The sequence below is a fragment of the Scardinius erythrophthalmus genome (genome assembly GCF_964197995.2).
Source record: "Scardinius erythrophthalmus genome assembly, chromosome: 3".
NCBI classification, from domain to species: Eukaryota; Metazoa; Chordata; class Actinopteri; order Cypriniformes; family Leuciscidae; genus Scardinius; species Scardinius erythrophthalmus.
In genome coordinates, this window is record NC_138223.1 from 20152213 (window position 1) to 20170570 (window position 18358).

Genomic DNA, 18358 nt, shown 5'->3' on the forward strand with positions numbered 1-18358 from the left:
ACGTGAAGGCAAAATGACAAAATAATTAATCACAATACATAGCAAAAGTTTCTCCTGCTGCTAGCTCATGGACAGCTCCTACTCACACTCTCTGTCTCTGCAAGTTTCGGAAGGGAATGATTCAGATTTCTCTTGACACAGCTACTAGAAGACAGACGGGTTGCTCACGTCACATCTACGTCGTCACGCTCAGTTTGAGTCTGCTTAATTCCTCTCTCTCTCTTTTTTTTTTTTTTTTTTTTGCATGTCTTTTCTTCTTTGCCTGTTTTTGGATGACCCTGCTGAACCAATAATCGTTTTGCTGTCCATTGGTCACACCTTAATTTAGCAATTTCTAGTATAGCATCCTTCTCATGAGCATGTTCTAATTTTTGACTTTTCAGTGTGTGAAATTAGTTTTTTGGCCCATTTTACCTGTAAAAGAAAACCTGCACACCTGAATATACTGTAAAGCCTTTTTCACATCCAGCCTTCCGTAATTATATATCACTTATAAATGATTAAATACAAAACAATTAGTAGTTATTAAGAGTTATGTGGTTTGGAATTGGTAAAATGTGCTTGGAAAAAAAATATTATCAGAATATCAACTTGCATAATAATGATGCAGGCACTGTCTTTCTGACATGCGAAATTGTAATACAACCGACCAACTCTTAAGTAGAAGTTTTCCAGGTGCATTTGAGGGCAGCACAAGGACAAATATTCCCAATACTATAATAGTATATAGAAGGAAATAACAATAACAATAAGAGTAATAACAATAATATGGAGGATTACCAGTCAAATGTTCATATCTTAGTGTAAACATAAAACGTTCATTGAGTGCATGTACATGCAACAGCCATACACAAAAAATGAAATCTGCATGTTAAAATCCACCAATGTAAAAAAAAAAAAAATGCTTTTACACGAGATAAAAAACTGATTTGAAATCAAATCAAAGCATAAAGAGACATGCACACATGCCAGCAAAGGAGTTAACAGAGTAAAATCAGGGTAAAGGGCTTAAATCCATAAGCAGATCACCCCCTTCTGCTCCGCTGCTTTGCACATGCGTAGAAGTATGAGAAAATTAATATTTAATATGAGAAAGTTTCTCATTCTCATTATTACAGGAAAGTTATATGAGAAACTTTCTCGTAATCATGACTTAGAATGTCATAATAATGAAAAATGAAGTCATTATTATGAGAAACTTTCTCAATATAACGAGATACTAAGTCATAATAATGAGAACATTTCTCATTATGACTAAAAGAATCATATTTTTTTACTCAACTGTGGCGGAATCAGGCTTCCATAATGTATGATTGTGCATGTCAACAACTAATTTTATGGAACTTCTTGTCCTTTTTGTAGCTTAAACATTCCTATAATCACCTAGTTTTACTATAATGAAAAAAGAGAAGTTAGGAAACTCAGCTAATGTGTGAGGAGTGTCATGAGCAAGTACATACATCTGGATTTGAAACTATACTTTTATATACATATATACATTATGAATGCATTAAAACTGAATACAAAAGATGACAATTCAAAATTTGAGACTGATTGCATTAAATACAAAAAAAAACAATGCTTGTTTTCTAATCTAATTATGTAATTATAATTTGTTGACAATTTTTTTTTTCATAAAGTGTCATCCAGTTCCTGTTTATTGTCAGACAACCGTTTTGTCCTCTGTAAACATTTCTTAATCAAGTTTCAGTTACAGCAGAAAAGTAAAAAGACCACTGAATTTCACTGAAAAATAAAAATGTTTGTTACGAAATTCCGCACAAGAGCCATGGTAGTTCAGAAGTCAAAGTTAAATGAAGAACGGTAGTTTCTCTCCCATCTCTTTTCTTTCTCTTCTTTCCTCTCAAGTTGTTTGGCACTGAGGGTTGTTTCTCTCTCCTGTCTCAGTCTTTTTTCTTTATGTTTGTGTTGCACTGCCTGAGGATCTTTGGCCTTGAAGTGAGTGACTTTAGGCTGTGGGGTCACACCATATCCCAGTCCCGCCTGATCTCTCTTTAGTACTGTGCTTACTGGATTTTTACGGCCAGAGTGGACAGGTCCAAGACCAGACGAGGGGTCCCACCCCAAGCGAAGCATCATTTTATAGCTAGTGCTGGAAGAGGGCAGACAGTATTGAGGGGTGGCTGGGGGGCGGAGCTCACTGAACTGATGCATTGTGGACCTGTTGTGTGCTTCAGTGTTGTCTGTGTAATCAACAGCACACACATTGCACCACTGAGAATGAACACTGTGGAAACAGACACACACACACACATAAGTATAAATAGGTATATAAAAAAACTTAGACTTATTAAATGTAACAGCATTTTAGTGAAAACCTTTAATAAACATAATGGAACATCATGTCAAATACCTATGTTATACATGGGAAATACAAAATAAAATAAAAAAGCACAGCATTGAGCATGTTTACTGTACAATCACATTGATATGCTGATAGCTCCTAAAAATCTATTTTTTTCTTTAATTAAACCATTGTCCTGGTTTACATGCAAACCAATAAACGCCAATGCAAGTAAACTGTGTTTACAAGACTTATTCCCTGGAAGTGACTGAGAATTCAAATTGTTATGTAAGGTTTTATGTTAAATAAATAAGCAGTATTAAATGAGTTTTGTATTATTACAACGAGGATGTTAATGTCACTCTAATGTTAAAACTTTGTAAGTTAATTACTTTATAAATTAATAAAATGTAAAATATCGTCAATGTTGGGCAGAAAACCTGTATCACCATATATCATCTTTTTTTTTTCTTTCATAAATGTATTACTATTGGTCACCCTTTAGATTATCTATGGGGTATGCACATTTTTAACAAATGAAAAGTATTAAAAAGAGCTTGTGACTAAACCTTGTAACTCCATTGGCTTTTCAAACTTACGGTACACCCCTCCTCTATCATCAAAGAAGTGCTGCATGCAGTTTGCACCGTCTCTGGTTCTTTGCAGTGCAAGAATAAATAAATAACTGGTTGTTTTTTAAATAAGTACAACATTTTATTTACTCAAGAAACAAAATATATATATAAGGCTAATGTTTTATGTATTTGAGGAGCAAAGAAGAGTGTCATAGTCTAGCATTTGCAATAGAGTCATAGCCAAAACTGTTTTAAATAGCCTGTGCATAGCACTTCATCTTTTATAACATGAGATTTTGGCCAAATGACTCTGCGCACACATAGCAACAGTAAACTTTATAACCTGCAACTTGATGAAAACACAACACGATGCACTTATTGCCTCAGATGCGGCCATTCTAATGACGGACAAAAACATGACATTCGCTGGTCCAAAACTTTGTAACTTAATTTGAGCTTGATTTTGGTTAAATGCAAGTATATAATCATATAAAAGCCACAATATCAGCTTTGACAACACAGTATTTAATGATTTAAAGAATAGTGTTTTTCAATTTCCTGAAAAGTAGTAGTAGGGATGTCCCGATCCGATCCACGGCATCGGTATCGTGCCGATACTGGCCCAGAACGCTAGATCGGATATCGGAGGGGAGAAAAAAAAAATATCCGATACCTAATCCGATACCTATAGGGTGGAACGCTACATGTTGTCTATTCGTATATTGAACGTCCGTGCGTCACGGTTCGGTGCATGGATTTACACAGAGAATACACGGTATAAAAATAAATAAAACTCGCGTGCACATTAATTAATGTTATGCGGAACTACTGTTAGATACGTGCATAGACATATGCGGGTACTTTAGGGACACCTAATCTGTAGCCCCGCCTTAGCTCTGAACGCGCGTCTATTTCGCTTCAAACTCTCGCGCGGCGCGTCCTATTCGCTTTGGACGCGCGAATGGATTCAAACTGTTCAAGCATCGAACTAGACGCGATAGACGCAAATTTGACGCTCTGTTCGCGTTTGGTTTGAACGCAGCAAAATGAACAGGCTGCGATGTCAAGATTGCAATGCTTGAATGTGTGTGTGTGTCAGAGAGAGTGAGGCACGGGCGCGATCAAACAGTGGAAACATAAAAACATGCTCCGTAATTTTGTTCATACAGGACATAATTAAACCTGCAAAAAGTTTTTAGCCTACTTATATTTGTGTAAAACATAACATTGTGCTTTTGTCAAACTGTAAACTCTTGTCAAACTGTAACCTACAACTGTCACCCAACCAAAATCACGCGCGCGCGCTGTTTAAAAGCAAAAATCATCTTTTGGACATTCATCATATTGCATAGATTTTCATTTCTTGTCCTAAAACAGAGCACTAATCTGTTTATTTTGAAGTTACACATTCTACATTGAAAAGAAAATCAAATGTGATTTTAATGGTAGTATTATTTTATACAGAAATAAATTATTTATAATTCAGATGAGAATAACGTTAAAGTTAATTAAAATTTTAAGGAAACAAATATATTGATCTGAAATATAGCAAAATAATTTTAAATTCATTCAGGTACAATTACCAAACATGTCTCATATCTTGAATAAAGGGTGGCAGTCTTTCATTATCAGCTGTTGTTGTGGACTATACACTGGACTCTGGAGAAGTTTTTTTCTCCATTTGAGTGAGATGTTTTTATGTGGTTAATTGAGCAAAGTGCTTCCATATATTGTATTAGTAGTAGTATTAGTTCAAGAAAAAAAATAAAAATATCGGATTGATATCGGTATCGGCAAATAGCCAAAGCTGCGGTATCGGTATCGGTATCGGAAGTGAAAAAGTGGTATCGGGACATCCCTAGTTTTGGTCGTACAAGATTTCTGACTGACAGCGGGGCAAAGTTTACCTATGTCACAATATGACCACATGCATTGTCCGCTTATACACTATTTAAATTTTGACAGAGAACATTGTTTTGGTTGTGCTTCGGCTGTTCTTGATTGTGCGGATGAATATAGTTATCCTACTGCTCTTAAAACATTCACTATTAGGCTTAAGAGATAAAAACCAGCTTAGATGGAAAGGATCTCAAGCTGACTAGCTGAAGACTTTACAGAGGCTATATTCTCATTAATAGATAAAAGCCAAGCCAACGTTGATTCTCTTATTATGAGCTCAGTTGCATTCTCTTTTTGCCAGCAGACTCTCCTCTGTTCGTTTTCTTTTTGTTAAAACGGGTGATTCCCCAGAGGTTCGAGATTTAGCGTGCTCCATCAAACTAGCAAACTTGTTGCTCGTTGTGACAAGTAACCTATGCCACTCCCACACCATACACGCGTGTCAAAGTAGCCAGAGCAGCTTTTTACTTTTTACAGATATGAAGAGACACTTACGGGTGAGTGATGCATGTACGCAAATACCCACTAGGTCTAAAATATAAACACTTATAATAGGCTTACCATAGTGAATCAGGGTAAGACATTTTATGGAAGAAGGAATGATGATGAATGATGAATGATATTGACTCATTTTCATTTTGTTAATTTTGAAAAAAAAAAAAGTGTATCTTTATGCAAAATCGGGCTAAGAACATGCATGTAAATGATAATGTTAACTGCTATATTTAAAGGATAATTCCGGTATTTAGCACTTTGAGTCTCTTTTCTGGTTTGTTTTGGGTGAACTAGAGTGGTGGACACAGAAATTTTGACGATGGGTCCTGTCTCGACTTTTGGACTCATTTAGAATCGCCTGACCGCTTCAGAGTGGCTGGCTACGGGCATGCACAAACATGTCCTTAAAACAACCCTTAACGTTCGTTTTCCAAACTGTGCAACTCACCGAGCGGTTAATGATGTTCGTTGATGTTCCAAAACAAGTAGCGTAGCGAAATACAGTTTCTGTCGTGTTTTATTTGGCATTTTGTAAAATCCCATTGATTTCTGTTGGAGGACTCATTGCTCGTTGATATTACTGCGCTACCGGGAACGGAAAAGACGCTTCAGACTCAAATATCGAGCGGAAGTTAATACGCGGTTGTGAGGTATCTGAAAAAATAGTTCCACTATAGCAAATAACACGGATTGAAATCATACATTACGCCGATATATTTGTTTTTAATCATCAACAAACACCTCTAACCACTCGGTGAGTTGCACAGTAGGGGTGTCCATGGTTAATCGATTAACCGATTAACCGTTAAAAATTGCGTAACCGAGTGAAACATTTTGCTTGGTTAAGTGGCGTCAATGGCATGCATTGAATTTAGTTGTAATACATTTTTGCACCACCAGAGACCGCTAGACCAGTTTTCTAATATGAAGCGGGCAAAGAAAGCGCGGTCCAAGAGTGAAGGCTGTGCGCGAGCCAGAAACAAACATAGTATCCGCGCCACTGATCGCAGCACAATAATATCTGTCTGCAGAGCCACAGCTTTACCCCAGCAGTTTTACCCCGCGCATGCGCAGTTTCATCACCCATACAATTTGTATTATGTATTTCCTAAACATGTACTTGCTAATCAAACACTTTATATGAACAAACTACTAATCTATAAAACACAATCGGTCTTCCGACCTTTTACTATTGTGTTGATATGCGCGAGGGAGAGAGAGCAATACAGCGCTCGTGTTGTTTGAAGGCGGTGAGAGTGCGCGCGCGGCCGGGGCTCTCTCACTGTTTGTTCTTATGCGCCCTGTCCACTGATCTAAATAATTAGTTGTTACGACGACTTATTTGTTCCCTCGTTTTAATATATCGTGGACACGTTGAACTAATTGCCTCCCTCATTTTGATTTAACGAATTACAACGTGGCCAAAAACAGTTTGATACTATTAATTAGTGAATGCTAAAGACCTATTTTTTGTGAATTGGTGAATATTCAGGTGAATTATTTCGTGGCCACGAATTAATAATAATTATTAAACTGTTTTTCTTACCTGTGAAGATAGCTCCTCAGTGAAGGCCGACTATTCTCGTACAGCTTTTTATTCCTTTTTTTTTTTTTTGTAATTGGTGAATATTCAGGTGAATTGTTTCGTGGCCACGAATTAATAATACCTCAGCACGTTTTACAAGACCCTTCTCGATCGCAGCGGCAACGAGCACTTTGATCTCTTGATTTAAAAAACAAAACATTTCAGCGCTAGATCGCCAAAAAAAAAAAAAAAAAAACGAACGAACGAAATGAATGCTCTGCTAGTTAACTGGAGATGTTTTGTTTATTTGTATTGGTATTCGTGTCGCGAGATGTTTCAAAAGTGGTGGGGACAATATCGACCTTAGAAAATAGTGGTGGGGACATGTCCCACCCGCAAATTACGCCTATCTCGGGGTTGCGGCACGCACACTATGGTTAACCGAGTATTAACCGCTAAGGGCCACGGTTAACGGTTAATGAAAAACTTGAAAACGTGCAGCCCTATTGCACAGTTTTGAAAACGAACGTTAAGGGTTGTTTTAAGGACATGTTTGTACATGCCCGTAGCCAGCCACTCTGAAGCGGTCAAAGGCGATTCTAAACGAGTCAAAAAGTCGAGACAGGACCCATCGTCAAAATTTCTGTGTCCACCACTCTAGTTCATCCAAATCAAAACAGAAAAGAGACTCAAAGTGCTAAATACCTGAATTATCCTTTTAGTGTGAATTTCTGATGTGTTTGGACAACTGGACACTAAAGGCGCTTTTCCATTACCAGTACCAGCTCAACTCAACTCGACTCGACTCGCCTCGCTTTTCGTTCCGTTTTCCATTGCAGATAGTACCTCCACAATAGTACCTGGTCGTCATAGCGACGCCGCAGGAAACTGCCGTGAAGTAATCTTCTAGGTGACACACACCTGCCACCCACACACACAGGACAATGGAGGAAATCGAGTGTATGCTGTTTTTGGATGTTTTTGTTTTTGCTGTTTTTTATTCAGGATACTCCGTCTGGCGCGTGCACTGATGACGCAGTGAATAGTGACGATTCTCTCTGACCAATCAACAGTCTGCCGTGTTTTCACGTCACATTTTAGTATCGCCTCAGCTCGCTCAGAACCTCGCCGGAGGTGATACAATAAAAAGTACCTGGAAGCAGGTACAGGTACAACTTTTACACAGTGGAAAACCAAACAAAGGCGAGTCGAGTCGAGTCGAGCTGGTACTGTGTAGTGGAAAAGCGCCAAGTTATAACTGTAAACCATCTAACCTGTCTGCATTGTTTGTAGTAGGTGTGTTTGTAGTCTCTGACACGCTAAACTGCTCCAGGTCTCTCACTACATCCTGATGACCTGCCTGCAGGGCCAGATCCCGAGCATCTCTGCCCTGAGAGAGAAAGAAAAAAGGAAGGAGATAAAACTAGAAGGAATGAGACAAAACAAGACATAACCAAAGATAATGTTTAGGAAATGATTTGCAAAATATTACATCAATAGTGTTTCAGGATTTTGTGTTTGAAGTAGCAGGACTACTTCCATTAGGGATCATATAGGTTAAATTAATTAGTTTAGCTTACAGACATATAACTATTTTTAAAGTAATTTTATGAATAACAATGTATTGTGTAAATGTTTCACAGCCCTTGTGTTAAATGTTCACATTTTCTCTTTTTGACTTATTCAGTGTCAATATTGTTAAATAAAACTAAAACTATTTAAAATATTTTAACTGAAATAAAGATGAAATAAAATAAAATATAAATACTAGATGAAAAACAAACTAAAATAAGCACTAAAATTACTAATTGTAAATAAATAATAATAATAATGACAAAAGCTCATACAATTACTAAAAAGTGAACTAAAATTAAATCTTAAAATATAAAAACAGGTAATTGAAAATAATAATAAAAATGACATTAGTATATAAATGATAGTAAAGGTTATGTCATCTGCTGCCTTAAATGCTCGAGCTCTTTAATGATTCTGATTAGCTGTCAATGCTTTTATAGTTCATTAGACGAAAAAAAAGTTCTGAAAAGTTCTTTTGTCATAGAATTTGAATAGTTACCGCAATTATACTTAGTTATCTGTATTAATTGTCCTTGAATGGGCCTTAAAAGTACTGGTAGTGTTATAAAAGTCTGTGATACGCTAATTTGTCTAGTTTTTTCCTTTAATGAAGTCACATTTTAGTTTTTTTAGTTTTTTTAAACATCTAAACCATCCATTTAACTACAGCTAATTAAACACCTCCCAAAGAGAACATCTTATTATTAATAATAATATTAGTATTACTATACTTATTAGTAATAATGCACACAAGTCTAGTTCCAGGGGCGATATTGTGTGACAGATATTTCAAGTGCATAATAATTACAATCAGATCAAATAATCATCAAAGTACTTTAGTAGTTAGAGTGGCCAACAGTACAATCTGATCTATTTATCATCACTCCACTATCAATCAACTGACCATATTGACAAATTGTTAACAAATAAGTAGAAGCCAATGGGAAAAATGTAAATCATCCTTATCTCCACCACTTTAATTTTTCAAAAAGGAAGAGGCAGAGAGATTTTTTCATAATTGTGTTATGCACCTGTTTGTCCACTACTCCCACCCAAGCAGCGCCGTGTTGAAGAAGCAACCGAACAGCCTCTGTTTTTCCTGCCTTACTTGCACACATCACACCCGTCCAGTAAAAATCATCACGGAAGTTGACATCACAGCCACACCGCAAGAGGTCTTTCAAGGCCCGAATGTTGCCCTCCTGGGCATATCGGAGAAGTTTGTGTCCATCACGCTCTGAGGTCCTGACCGGTTGGACATAAGAAGCTTCTTGTCTTTGTGCTTCTCTTCTTCTTCGACTGGGTCCTCATGTCAAAAGATAATGGGTTATCATGATAAAACTGTCTTAAACAGCTACAACTATTATAAATTAAAGGGGATGTCTAATGCTATTTCATGCATACTGACTTATTTACACTGTTAAAGAGTTGGATTTTCCAGCTAAACATGGCCAAAATTTTAAAATACGAGTTGAACATTATTCTGTGCCAAAATACACTCCATCAGGGTTCGTATAAGTTTCTGAAAGTTTTTTTCCTGAGTATAGCCCTGTATGAAGGGCGGAATTCCTTGTATGGGCACTTTTCCTGGAAAAACGCACACACACATCAACCAGAGTGAGAGTAAAGCCTGGAACACACCAAGCCGACGCCGACGAACTAGCGCTGATGAAAGCCGACTGTGTTTTTGCCTCGCTTTGGGGTAAAAAGCTGCACTTGAACACACCGAGAGAACTACAGCCGACTGTCAGCTAGAATGCACGTTCTGCGCCTGCGTGTAAATGAGACAACTGTCTATTTCTGCAGATATATTCGTCTATATTCGTCATTCAAAAAGGGAAACCTATGCTGCAGGCTGCAGATACACAAACCATAAACAAAACAGTGTATGCTTACCGTTTTGAATATCATTCCTGCTAAAAACTTTCTTTATTCCACTCCGCTCGTGTTAAAGGAACACTCCACCGTTTTTTGAAATAGGGCTTATTCACCGTCTTTCCTACATTTAGATAGGTGGGCAAACGCATCTTTGTCTCAGTGCATGCATTGTTTTAGTTTGGCAGCGCCGCCGATAGCTTAGCTTAGCATAATGAATGGAATCCTTTGTTGCCAGCTAGCATGTCATGAGAAAAAGTGATAAAAAATAGAAGAAAAAAAAAATACTTCTTGTGGCCTGCGTATTCACAACGAGTACAAATAGCAATGCAGATTAAGACTAGGCGATTTCCTAGGCAGATATTGACTTGGGACTATATTGGGGGAAAGCACAGGCGAAGCACTGCTACTTGGGCGCAGAGATATCACACAACACCTGAAATCCCCCAACTTCCGTCAACATACCAGCATGAATAGTAGCTGGCTATTTTTCCTACAGTAGACATAGTGAATGGCGATGAACATGGCAGATTTTGTGAGAGACGAGGAGGGTGACTTCTCAGACAGTCAAGAGCCAGAACCATACCTCTATGAACCAGAGTTTTCAGAAGAGGAGCTGCGTGCTTTGGAAATAGAACGACAGGAGGAGGAGGTTGCGATCGCTCAACAACCTGAGGACGTGAGGATGAGAGTCAACACGAACTGGTGATGAGTGTGATATCTCTGCGCCACTGCAAGTAGCAGTGCTTCACCTGTGCTTCCCCCCAATATAGTCCCAAGTCAATATCTGCCTAGGAAATCGCCTAGTCTTAATCTGCATTGCTATTTGTACTCGTTGTGAATACGCAGGCCACAAGAAGTAATTCGTAAATTTTTATAAATCTGATAAAACTAAAGACTCTTTGGAGATATGAAGGATGCAATACTAATCTATAGGTACTTACGATTAACATGAGATTGGCAGAAACTGTGTGTTATGTCCCCTTTAAACTCTGAAGGAATGCAAAGATTAAATTTCTTAATGAAGACTACTCATACTGTATAGGATTTTGAAGGGCACAATTACTGTATAGCCTAGACTTTATGCGCCAGAGAAACAAGCCCACAGCCATCTTTAAAATTTTGTGTTTAAACTTCCAGCTTTGCGGTAGCTCTATATATTACTATGGCATTGCTCTGGAACGCTGGTTACTTGAGTAACCATGGTTCTATGAATGGTGGAAGACCGCCAGAGATGGTCAGTACATGGTGGAATGAGTCGCAACTCGCACATCACATCGAGAATCTCGCATTAATTCAGTCACACGTGACTATGACAGATGATAGGTCGGATGCTATATCAGTTCTGACTATTTTACGGTCGGTCTCTTAGTCATTCTCAATCAGATTGACTAGAGACTCCGACAGTCTTCCACCATTCATAGAACAACGGTTACGCAAGTAACCAGCATTCTATTTCACTGTTTCAGACCGCCAGAAACGATCAGTACATGGAGGAAGATGAATACAGCCATACAGCCAAGTCACAAGGATAAAATAACTTAAAGTTATCTGGCCACACAGGGGAGACAATCAAAGGCATAGGAGCCACATTAAGCATATAAAACCTTGTGAACGTGCAAGATGATTCCTATGTGGCTGTCACACATATCTCTGAGAGGGGCACGCCACGTAATGCTGCCCAAGAAGTAGCCACGGCCTTGTCCTCCTTTCTAAACACCTCCAGCTGAATAGGCTGATTTGTGAACTGAGATGATAATACCTTGGGCTGGAAAGCTGGGTTTGGCCAAAGTGTAACTTGATTGCTCTCTGGCCCCCACCTGAGACACTGCGGACTCTCCAACTGTCCAGCAATCCTTTGCAAATCCCACTGGGAACACACTAAGCTTAAGCCGCATAGCTCCTTTAAGAAAAGCCACCACTAGCCTATTTGCACTGATTGACACCTGCCCCATAGGATCTCGATGGGCTGACAGGGCTGCCACAAACACCTTAAGAGTGGCTGGAGAACGTCAAATAAGTACTGCAGAAAGTCCAAGACTACACTGATAGGGCAATCAATTGAAAACCATAAGAGGCAATGTGTCGTTGCCTTGCTGGCAAGAGGTCCACGGCTGCTGTTCCATAAATTATCCAGATTGACAGGACAACCTCCTTGTGCAGACACTACTCCCCTGGTTTCGGCCTTGAACGGAAAGTGAGTCTGCCACACTGTTGCAGCAACCGGAATGTGTGTTGCTCTGACTGACAGGAAGTGTTTGTTTGCCCACAATGGAAGCACTCTTGTCAACTGGAGACAGGGTAGGGACCTCGTGCCTCCCTGGTGGTTGTTTAAAAATACCACTGTGGTATTGTCCGTCCTTACCAGAATGTGTCTCCCTGAGAGTTCCTGCCTGAAATGTCTCAGGGTAAAGAGTACTGCCCACAGTTCCAGGAGTTTAATGTGAGGTGCCCCCAACTGAGGGTCCCAACTGCCCCGTATACCTCGGTGTTGCCAAAGTCCTTCCCAGGCATCTACAGTCTATAACATGCAGAAAGGAAGACGGTCGAGGCTCTTGAGGTCCAGGATGGGCATGAAGCTCCCATCTTTCTTAAGGATAAGAAAATATTTGGAGTGGAATCCCCCGGGGTGGATGTGGCGGTCTATTGGCTCTATCGGATCCCTTAAATCAGGGCTATTCAATTAGTTTCATTCGAGGGCCGCATTATCAAATCGAAAAGTTGAGGTGGGCCGGTGGGTTGGTTTGGGGGTTTATCTTATTTATTGAAACATAACAGTTTCAATAAATAAGCTAAAGTAACCCTAAAGAAGTGTGGTATTTACTTGGAAATGTGGTACCCAACAGTGTGCAAATATATAAAACCATAATAAATAAAAACTTGATAATTTACAGCTGTGTACAACTATTTTCCTTGGAACAAATAAATTATACAAACTTATAGCTGTTGGTGAGAAATAATAATTATTTTATTTATAATTGTTATGCTTAAATGAAAATATTCTGACAGTGAGACTTGTTAACCACAGGCTCCCACTGTATAAAAAATGCCAAACACAAGTTAAAAACTATACGCACCTTTACAAAGAAACTGACATAATTTCATAACAAGCATTAAATATATATTCCTCTACCCACCTAATAAATCTAATGCAATATAAATCACTATATTTACTATTATACTATATAATATTATAGTATATATTTACTATATTTATTTGTTACTACATAGTATTCAATATAAATATTGCACATTTCTGCCCAACCATGGTAAATTACTACAGTAAATGTGGTAAATGTTTGTAAGGGTGATTAGGGGATTTAAAGTCTTCTAATTTCGTTCATGCCACAATGTTTCTCCTGCTTTCCTCATCAGTCTTGTTGGGAATGTTGAGGCTGTTTCATCCGATTTAATACTAATTAAATCATCGAGTGATTTGTGGTTTGTAACAGAAATATTTCTGTCGAACTGAAACGCTTCCACTGGTTGTCGCAACGCTGTTTAATATTAGTGTGTCCGGGACCGGGAGTAAACGCAACTCCGCGCTGGGCCGTGTTTAAACAACTAGTGAAACAACTGAAAACATCGCTATTTGTTGTTATACTGTACTGAACGAGAAACCGCTTCAGATGATTCAGTGACGGAGCGGTCCGAATGAATCCGAATAGTTTTAGACCGTTATGCAAGCACGTTTAGAAAGAATCGAACCAAAAGAATGATTCATTCACGAATGATTGGTAGCCTATCGCTGGTTCAGTCGACATAAATTCGGGACACATATAATAACTGCTGAAATATTCACACGTAAAACGTTTCTCAGGTCAATCGGAGCGAAAAGAGGACGAGGGAGGTTGGTGCCGTCGGGCCGCATGGAGATGATTGGCGGGCCACATGTGGCCCGCGGGCCGCCAATTGAATAGCCCTGCCTTAAATGTTTTGGACCTCCATCGGGCAAGGGCACTGACAATGGTCCTGGACCACTGTAGAATGGACCTGGGTACTCACTAGGGGTCTGTGATGGAACTGAAGACAATAGCCCAGTCCAGTCCAGTGCAGGATGGTTCACACTGCACCCAATATGCTGAGATCGGGATTCTGCTGCTAAAGGTAACTGATGAAGGTTGTTACGGCATGCCGCTGAAAGCTTGGACTGAGCAAAGCACACTTGCCACCTGGCCTGCGTAATAAGCTCAAGAAACTTTCCACTGGAGAAGGCAATCGATCCAAAGGCCTACTGAGAAACGTCACCAGCAACAGATGAGCCATTGAATTCCCCACACGACTCAACCCTGAGACAGTGTTATAAATACGCACTAATAAGTAATCAGTATGCCTGCACGGTTTGGGGGAGTGGATTTCCTGTTTCAGGGCTTCATCTGGAGATACCAATGGAAGATTAAAGATTTCAAGGAAGAAATACATGGCTCTAAAGGAGGCATACTACCGAGCCCTTTCTCCTGGGCTTCGGCCATTGCTGCTAGAGTGCGCGCTACTCAATCCGGCCTGGATGACGGAGCTGAGTGAAACGCAGAGAAGACCACTTCAGTAAAGTCAGGACAGCAAGGTATCTGGAAGTCCTCCGGCCGTGCAACCGGTAGACGCAAGAGGTTTGAAGGACCCAACACAGGAAGAGGTGGGTCCAAGTTCAGCCTAGCAACGGCCATCTTGATTGTGTCCTGCAGCGAGAACACTACTGAAGAATCAGCACCTTGAAGACCTGAGCCCTCATCACTATGAGAGTGTTGAGACTGAGAATGTAAAGATGAAGTCTCCTCTAAAGGTGCAAAACACTCCTGCTCATGAGCAATTAATGAATCCGATGCTGCTAAAGACAAGGTGTCCAGATCCTCCTTGGAACATTCAGCTGCTGGTTTGAACCTGGGCAATAGATACGGATCCCCCCCATTTCCTCATTTACATTCAGAGTGGCAGAAGGAAATTACATTGCCAAAAGAGCTTGAATGCCCTGCACAGCATTATAGTTCAGCCACCTGGTGGGATAGTGTCATAGATGTGGTCTGTTTCTTCCTTGGAGGCCCTTCAGTTTTGCTAGCTGAAAACTTACTACCAGTCTGAACCTTGGCTCTGGCTGGTGCTGATGAATTTTGAACTTCAGGCCAGTCTGTTGCCTAACCTCAAAAGGCATCAAATTACATTCTGGGAAAGGATTAACAAAGGCCTCCCTGAGATGCTTGATGCCTAGACAGAGAGGACATTGTATATGGGCATCCATAAGATCCATAGGACCTGAACATGTGGTACATGAGGCAGCCATATCACCTACACGTTGAGAAAATAAACCCTGGTAAACCAATGGGTTAATTGACAGAGCTGAATTTGGTACTGCAATGATAGGTGCAATAATTGGTTGTCACGGTAACCACACACAATGACTGACGCCCTGGTTTACCAGTGAGTGCATCTACGGCCAATGAGTTCTAATACAAACACTCACCTCAATTTCTCTGACAGGAACACGCGTTAAGTGAAGACCCTGGATAACTAATGGGTCCAAAACAATTTAAAATCCAATATAAATCCAATAACGAAACCAACAACGAATCCAATGTTATTTTGCTTTCTCGAGACACAGCTATAACAGGAGACACAGCTATAACAGGGAACAAATGCCAACCAAAGAGCTGTGTACACTCGAGCAAGATCTCTTTGCGAGAATGACAAAGAGACCGACCGTGACGTAGTCAGAACTGAAATAGCTTCCATTAAGTCAAAGTCACGCGTAACTGAATTAATACGAGATTCTTGATGTGATGCATGAGACGCGACTCCTTCCACCATGTGACCGTCTCTGGCGGTCTGGAACACTGAAATAGAAGAGTAATTAGCGGGTGAAGTGGATTTACTTATTATAGAGTTTACAAAAGTTATCATGAGCATTATAATGTTTAAAGCGGATGTCTTAAAAAATGTCAGTTGACTGGGAAGATTTTAAAACAAGTGGTTAATTTATAAGATCTGTAAGAAAAAAAAAAGAGCGCAGCGCTGAAAAGGGGCAGGGCTACATAAGGTCTATAGATTATAGTTTTAAGAAAAAGGCAGTTTAGTAGAAGCCACACTGTGCCAATAATTATATAAATACATTTGTGACAAATATCAATGCAACTTAAAAAAATGTGCAATCTATCTATGGATTCATACTTTAAGACATAATTTAAACATATATGCTTGTAGACAAAGCTCAAATGGAAAATTTCAGTTTGAATGTTCTAACAGTTATGAAGTAACAAGAGCAATTACAGCAATACCATGGTTTAGGCCTATGATTTTATTTCCTTCTTTCATTTTCCCACCTTGCCAAAATGCAAAGACATTCAGAATAAATTATAGAAACTAGGTCTGTCAAAGTTTAGTTTTTCATGACCATTTCCCGCTTTTTTGGTGCTGTGTCTTTAAAGGGTAACTGGTTGCCGCAGGTGCTAACATATTTAGGGAAAAATATATGGTTAGCTGACTCTTATCAGTTTTATAAATAATAAATGTGTAAATATTGGTGGTCATGGTAATGTATTTATCAGCTTTTTTGCAAAAAAGTGTTACAGAATATTTTCATAACACCACTATTATTTTTACTTTCAATCATCAGTTGTATCAATGTAACAATGTGCCAGCTGATAACTAGAATTTTCATTTGACCGCTTTAAATACTTTTAAATCATGCAAAAAAGGATTCCAACTTCAGCTGAGTTGTGACCAGGAGAACTGGGAAGGAAATAAAATCAAAATGAAACAATATTTTTTTAGATGCTGTGATCATAATTCTCAATCTACGTATTATCTCCATCTCTACCTGCTCTTCTTCTCACTCTCCTTATGGTTGCTGCTTCTCCCTCTTTTGGCCTTTCTCCATCTCTCTCTTGTAGCAGGGTTTGGTAGAAGTCTCTGGCCTCCTCCCCAGAAAGTGTTTGCTTGTCTTCTCTCTTTCTTTCTATCCAGAGATTTTCCTCCTCTTTAGCTCTGGTAAAGTAGACTGGTTTGCTCATCTTTAACACAGTATCTGCTAAAGAGGAAATATCTGATGGGGCTGCTGCTCATGACTAAAACCAAGAGAAAGAATAAAAACTTTAAAATATTCAATGCCTTCTCATTCTTAGATCAGTTAAATGTCTTGCTTTATATGGGCAGCTAAACATTACCCCTGAAATAAATTCATTAACAGCAAATGATTAAATCAAAGAAGCTTGATCAAGACTAGATCAAATCAGTAATGGGTAAACACAGAGTTCTTATTTTCTAAATAAATAGTTTTACATCCTTAGATACTGATAGTGTTATCATAGTCACTGTGCCATTTAACGTTAGCATTCCACAAATCAGAGTGATGTACAATAGTTACACAGCCACAATCTGTATAATTACATAAAATAAATCAAAGGAAAGAAATAATTTTTAATTGCGCGTGAATTTGGGACTATAATTCCCACTCTGTGTGAGCACATCCAGAAAAATTAAACAAACGATTAAAAAAACCTACACGTACGGTAAACAAACACTGTGCTCCTCTTCTTGTTGTGATGTTTATTGGCGACCAAAGTGAACTATTGCCACCAACTGGTCTGGAGTAAAAAAAAAAGTGTTTCAACCATAGACTGTAAAAAATAGGTTTCAGGTTTCAACTGATGGGAGAAACCATAGATATCTATGGGAGAAACCATTAGATAGAGACTATAGGCTTGTTTGAGATGAGCAAAATCTGCGCAGAATCGATCACCGGTGATCAGCGCGAGATGCATGCCGGTTAGAAATGTGTCCGAGTGCGGTCCGCCTTGCTCTGATGTCATGCTGACGTATGCTGCAGTCGAGCGCAGTTGCTCTCCACTGACTGCGCTGATCAGAAGCCTGATGGGAAACGACTTGCTGACGACACAGCTTGATGTTCATTGGTTTAAACAACCGTGATGTATTGCTCATATTTAAAATGTTTGATTTTAAAACTCTGATATTATGTTTTATGTGTACGTTATGTGGTAATATTCCCAAACTACCTCAGTGCGATCTCTATGGGTTATGCAATGTAATTTTTATTTTAAAAAAAGAAAAGAGAACAAAAAAAGAAAAAAAAAGACTGATAAACATGTATTTGGAATGGAA

The 18358-nt window shown here is 39.0% G+C and overlaps 1 protein-coding gene across 4 annotated transcripts; it reads right to left on the reverse strand.

Moving 5' to 3' along the window:
- Positions 1 to 806: 806 nt before the first annotated feature.
- Positions 807 to 18087, reverse strand: gpank1 (G patch domain and ankyrin repeats 1). Of its 4 annotated transcripts, none has more exons than XM_081360929.1 (5): positions 17748 to 18087; positions 17058 to 17304; positions 9406 to 9680; positions 8074 to 8189; positions 807 to 2248 (listed from the first exon to the last, which is right to left on the reverse strand). In XM_081360929.1, the coding sequence occupies exons 2-5, from the start codon at positions 17248 to 17250 to the stop codon at positions 1798 to 1800; spliced, it is 1035 nt and encodes a 344-aa protein (XP_081217055.1). In that variant the 5' UTR covers positions 17251 to 17304; positions 17748 to 18087; the 3' UTR covers positions 807 to 1797. The 4 variants fall into 4 exon arrangements, with proteins under 4 accessions (XP_081217055.1, XP_081217056.1, XP_081217058.1 ...); XM_081360930.1 differs by having other exon boundaries at positions 17742 to 17830; XM_081360932.1 differs by having other exon boundaries at positions 17058 to 17267; positions 17748 to 17796.
- Positions 18088 to 18358: the final 271 nt, after the last annotated feature.

Excerpts from the sequence above, each read along its gene's own strand:
- gpank1 (XM_081360929.1), bottom strand. The coding sequence starts at position 17,250 with ATGAGCAAACCAGTCTACTTTACCAGAGCTAAAGAGGAGGAAAATCTC. Across the intron at positions 9,681-17,057 it reads GAGAGTGAGAAGAAGAGCAG|GACCCAGTCGAAGAAGAAGA; the intron begins GTAGAGATGGAG and ends TTTTGACATGAG. Across the intron at positions 2,249-8,073 it reads ACTACAAACAATGCAGACAG|TGTTCATTCTCAGTGGTGCA; the intron begins GTTAGATGGTTT and ends CTGTTTCCACAG.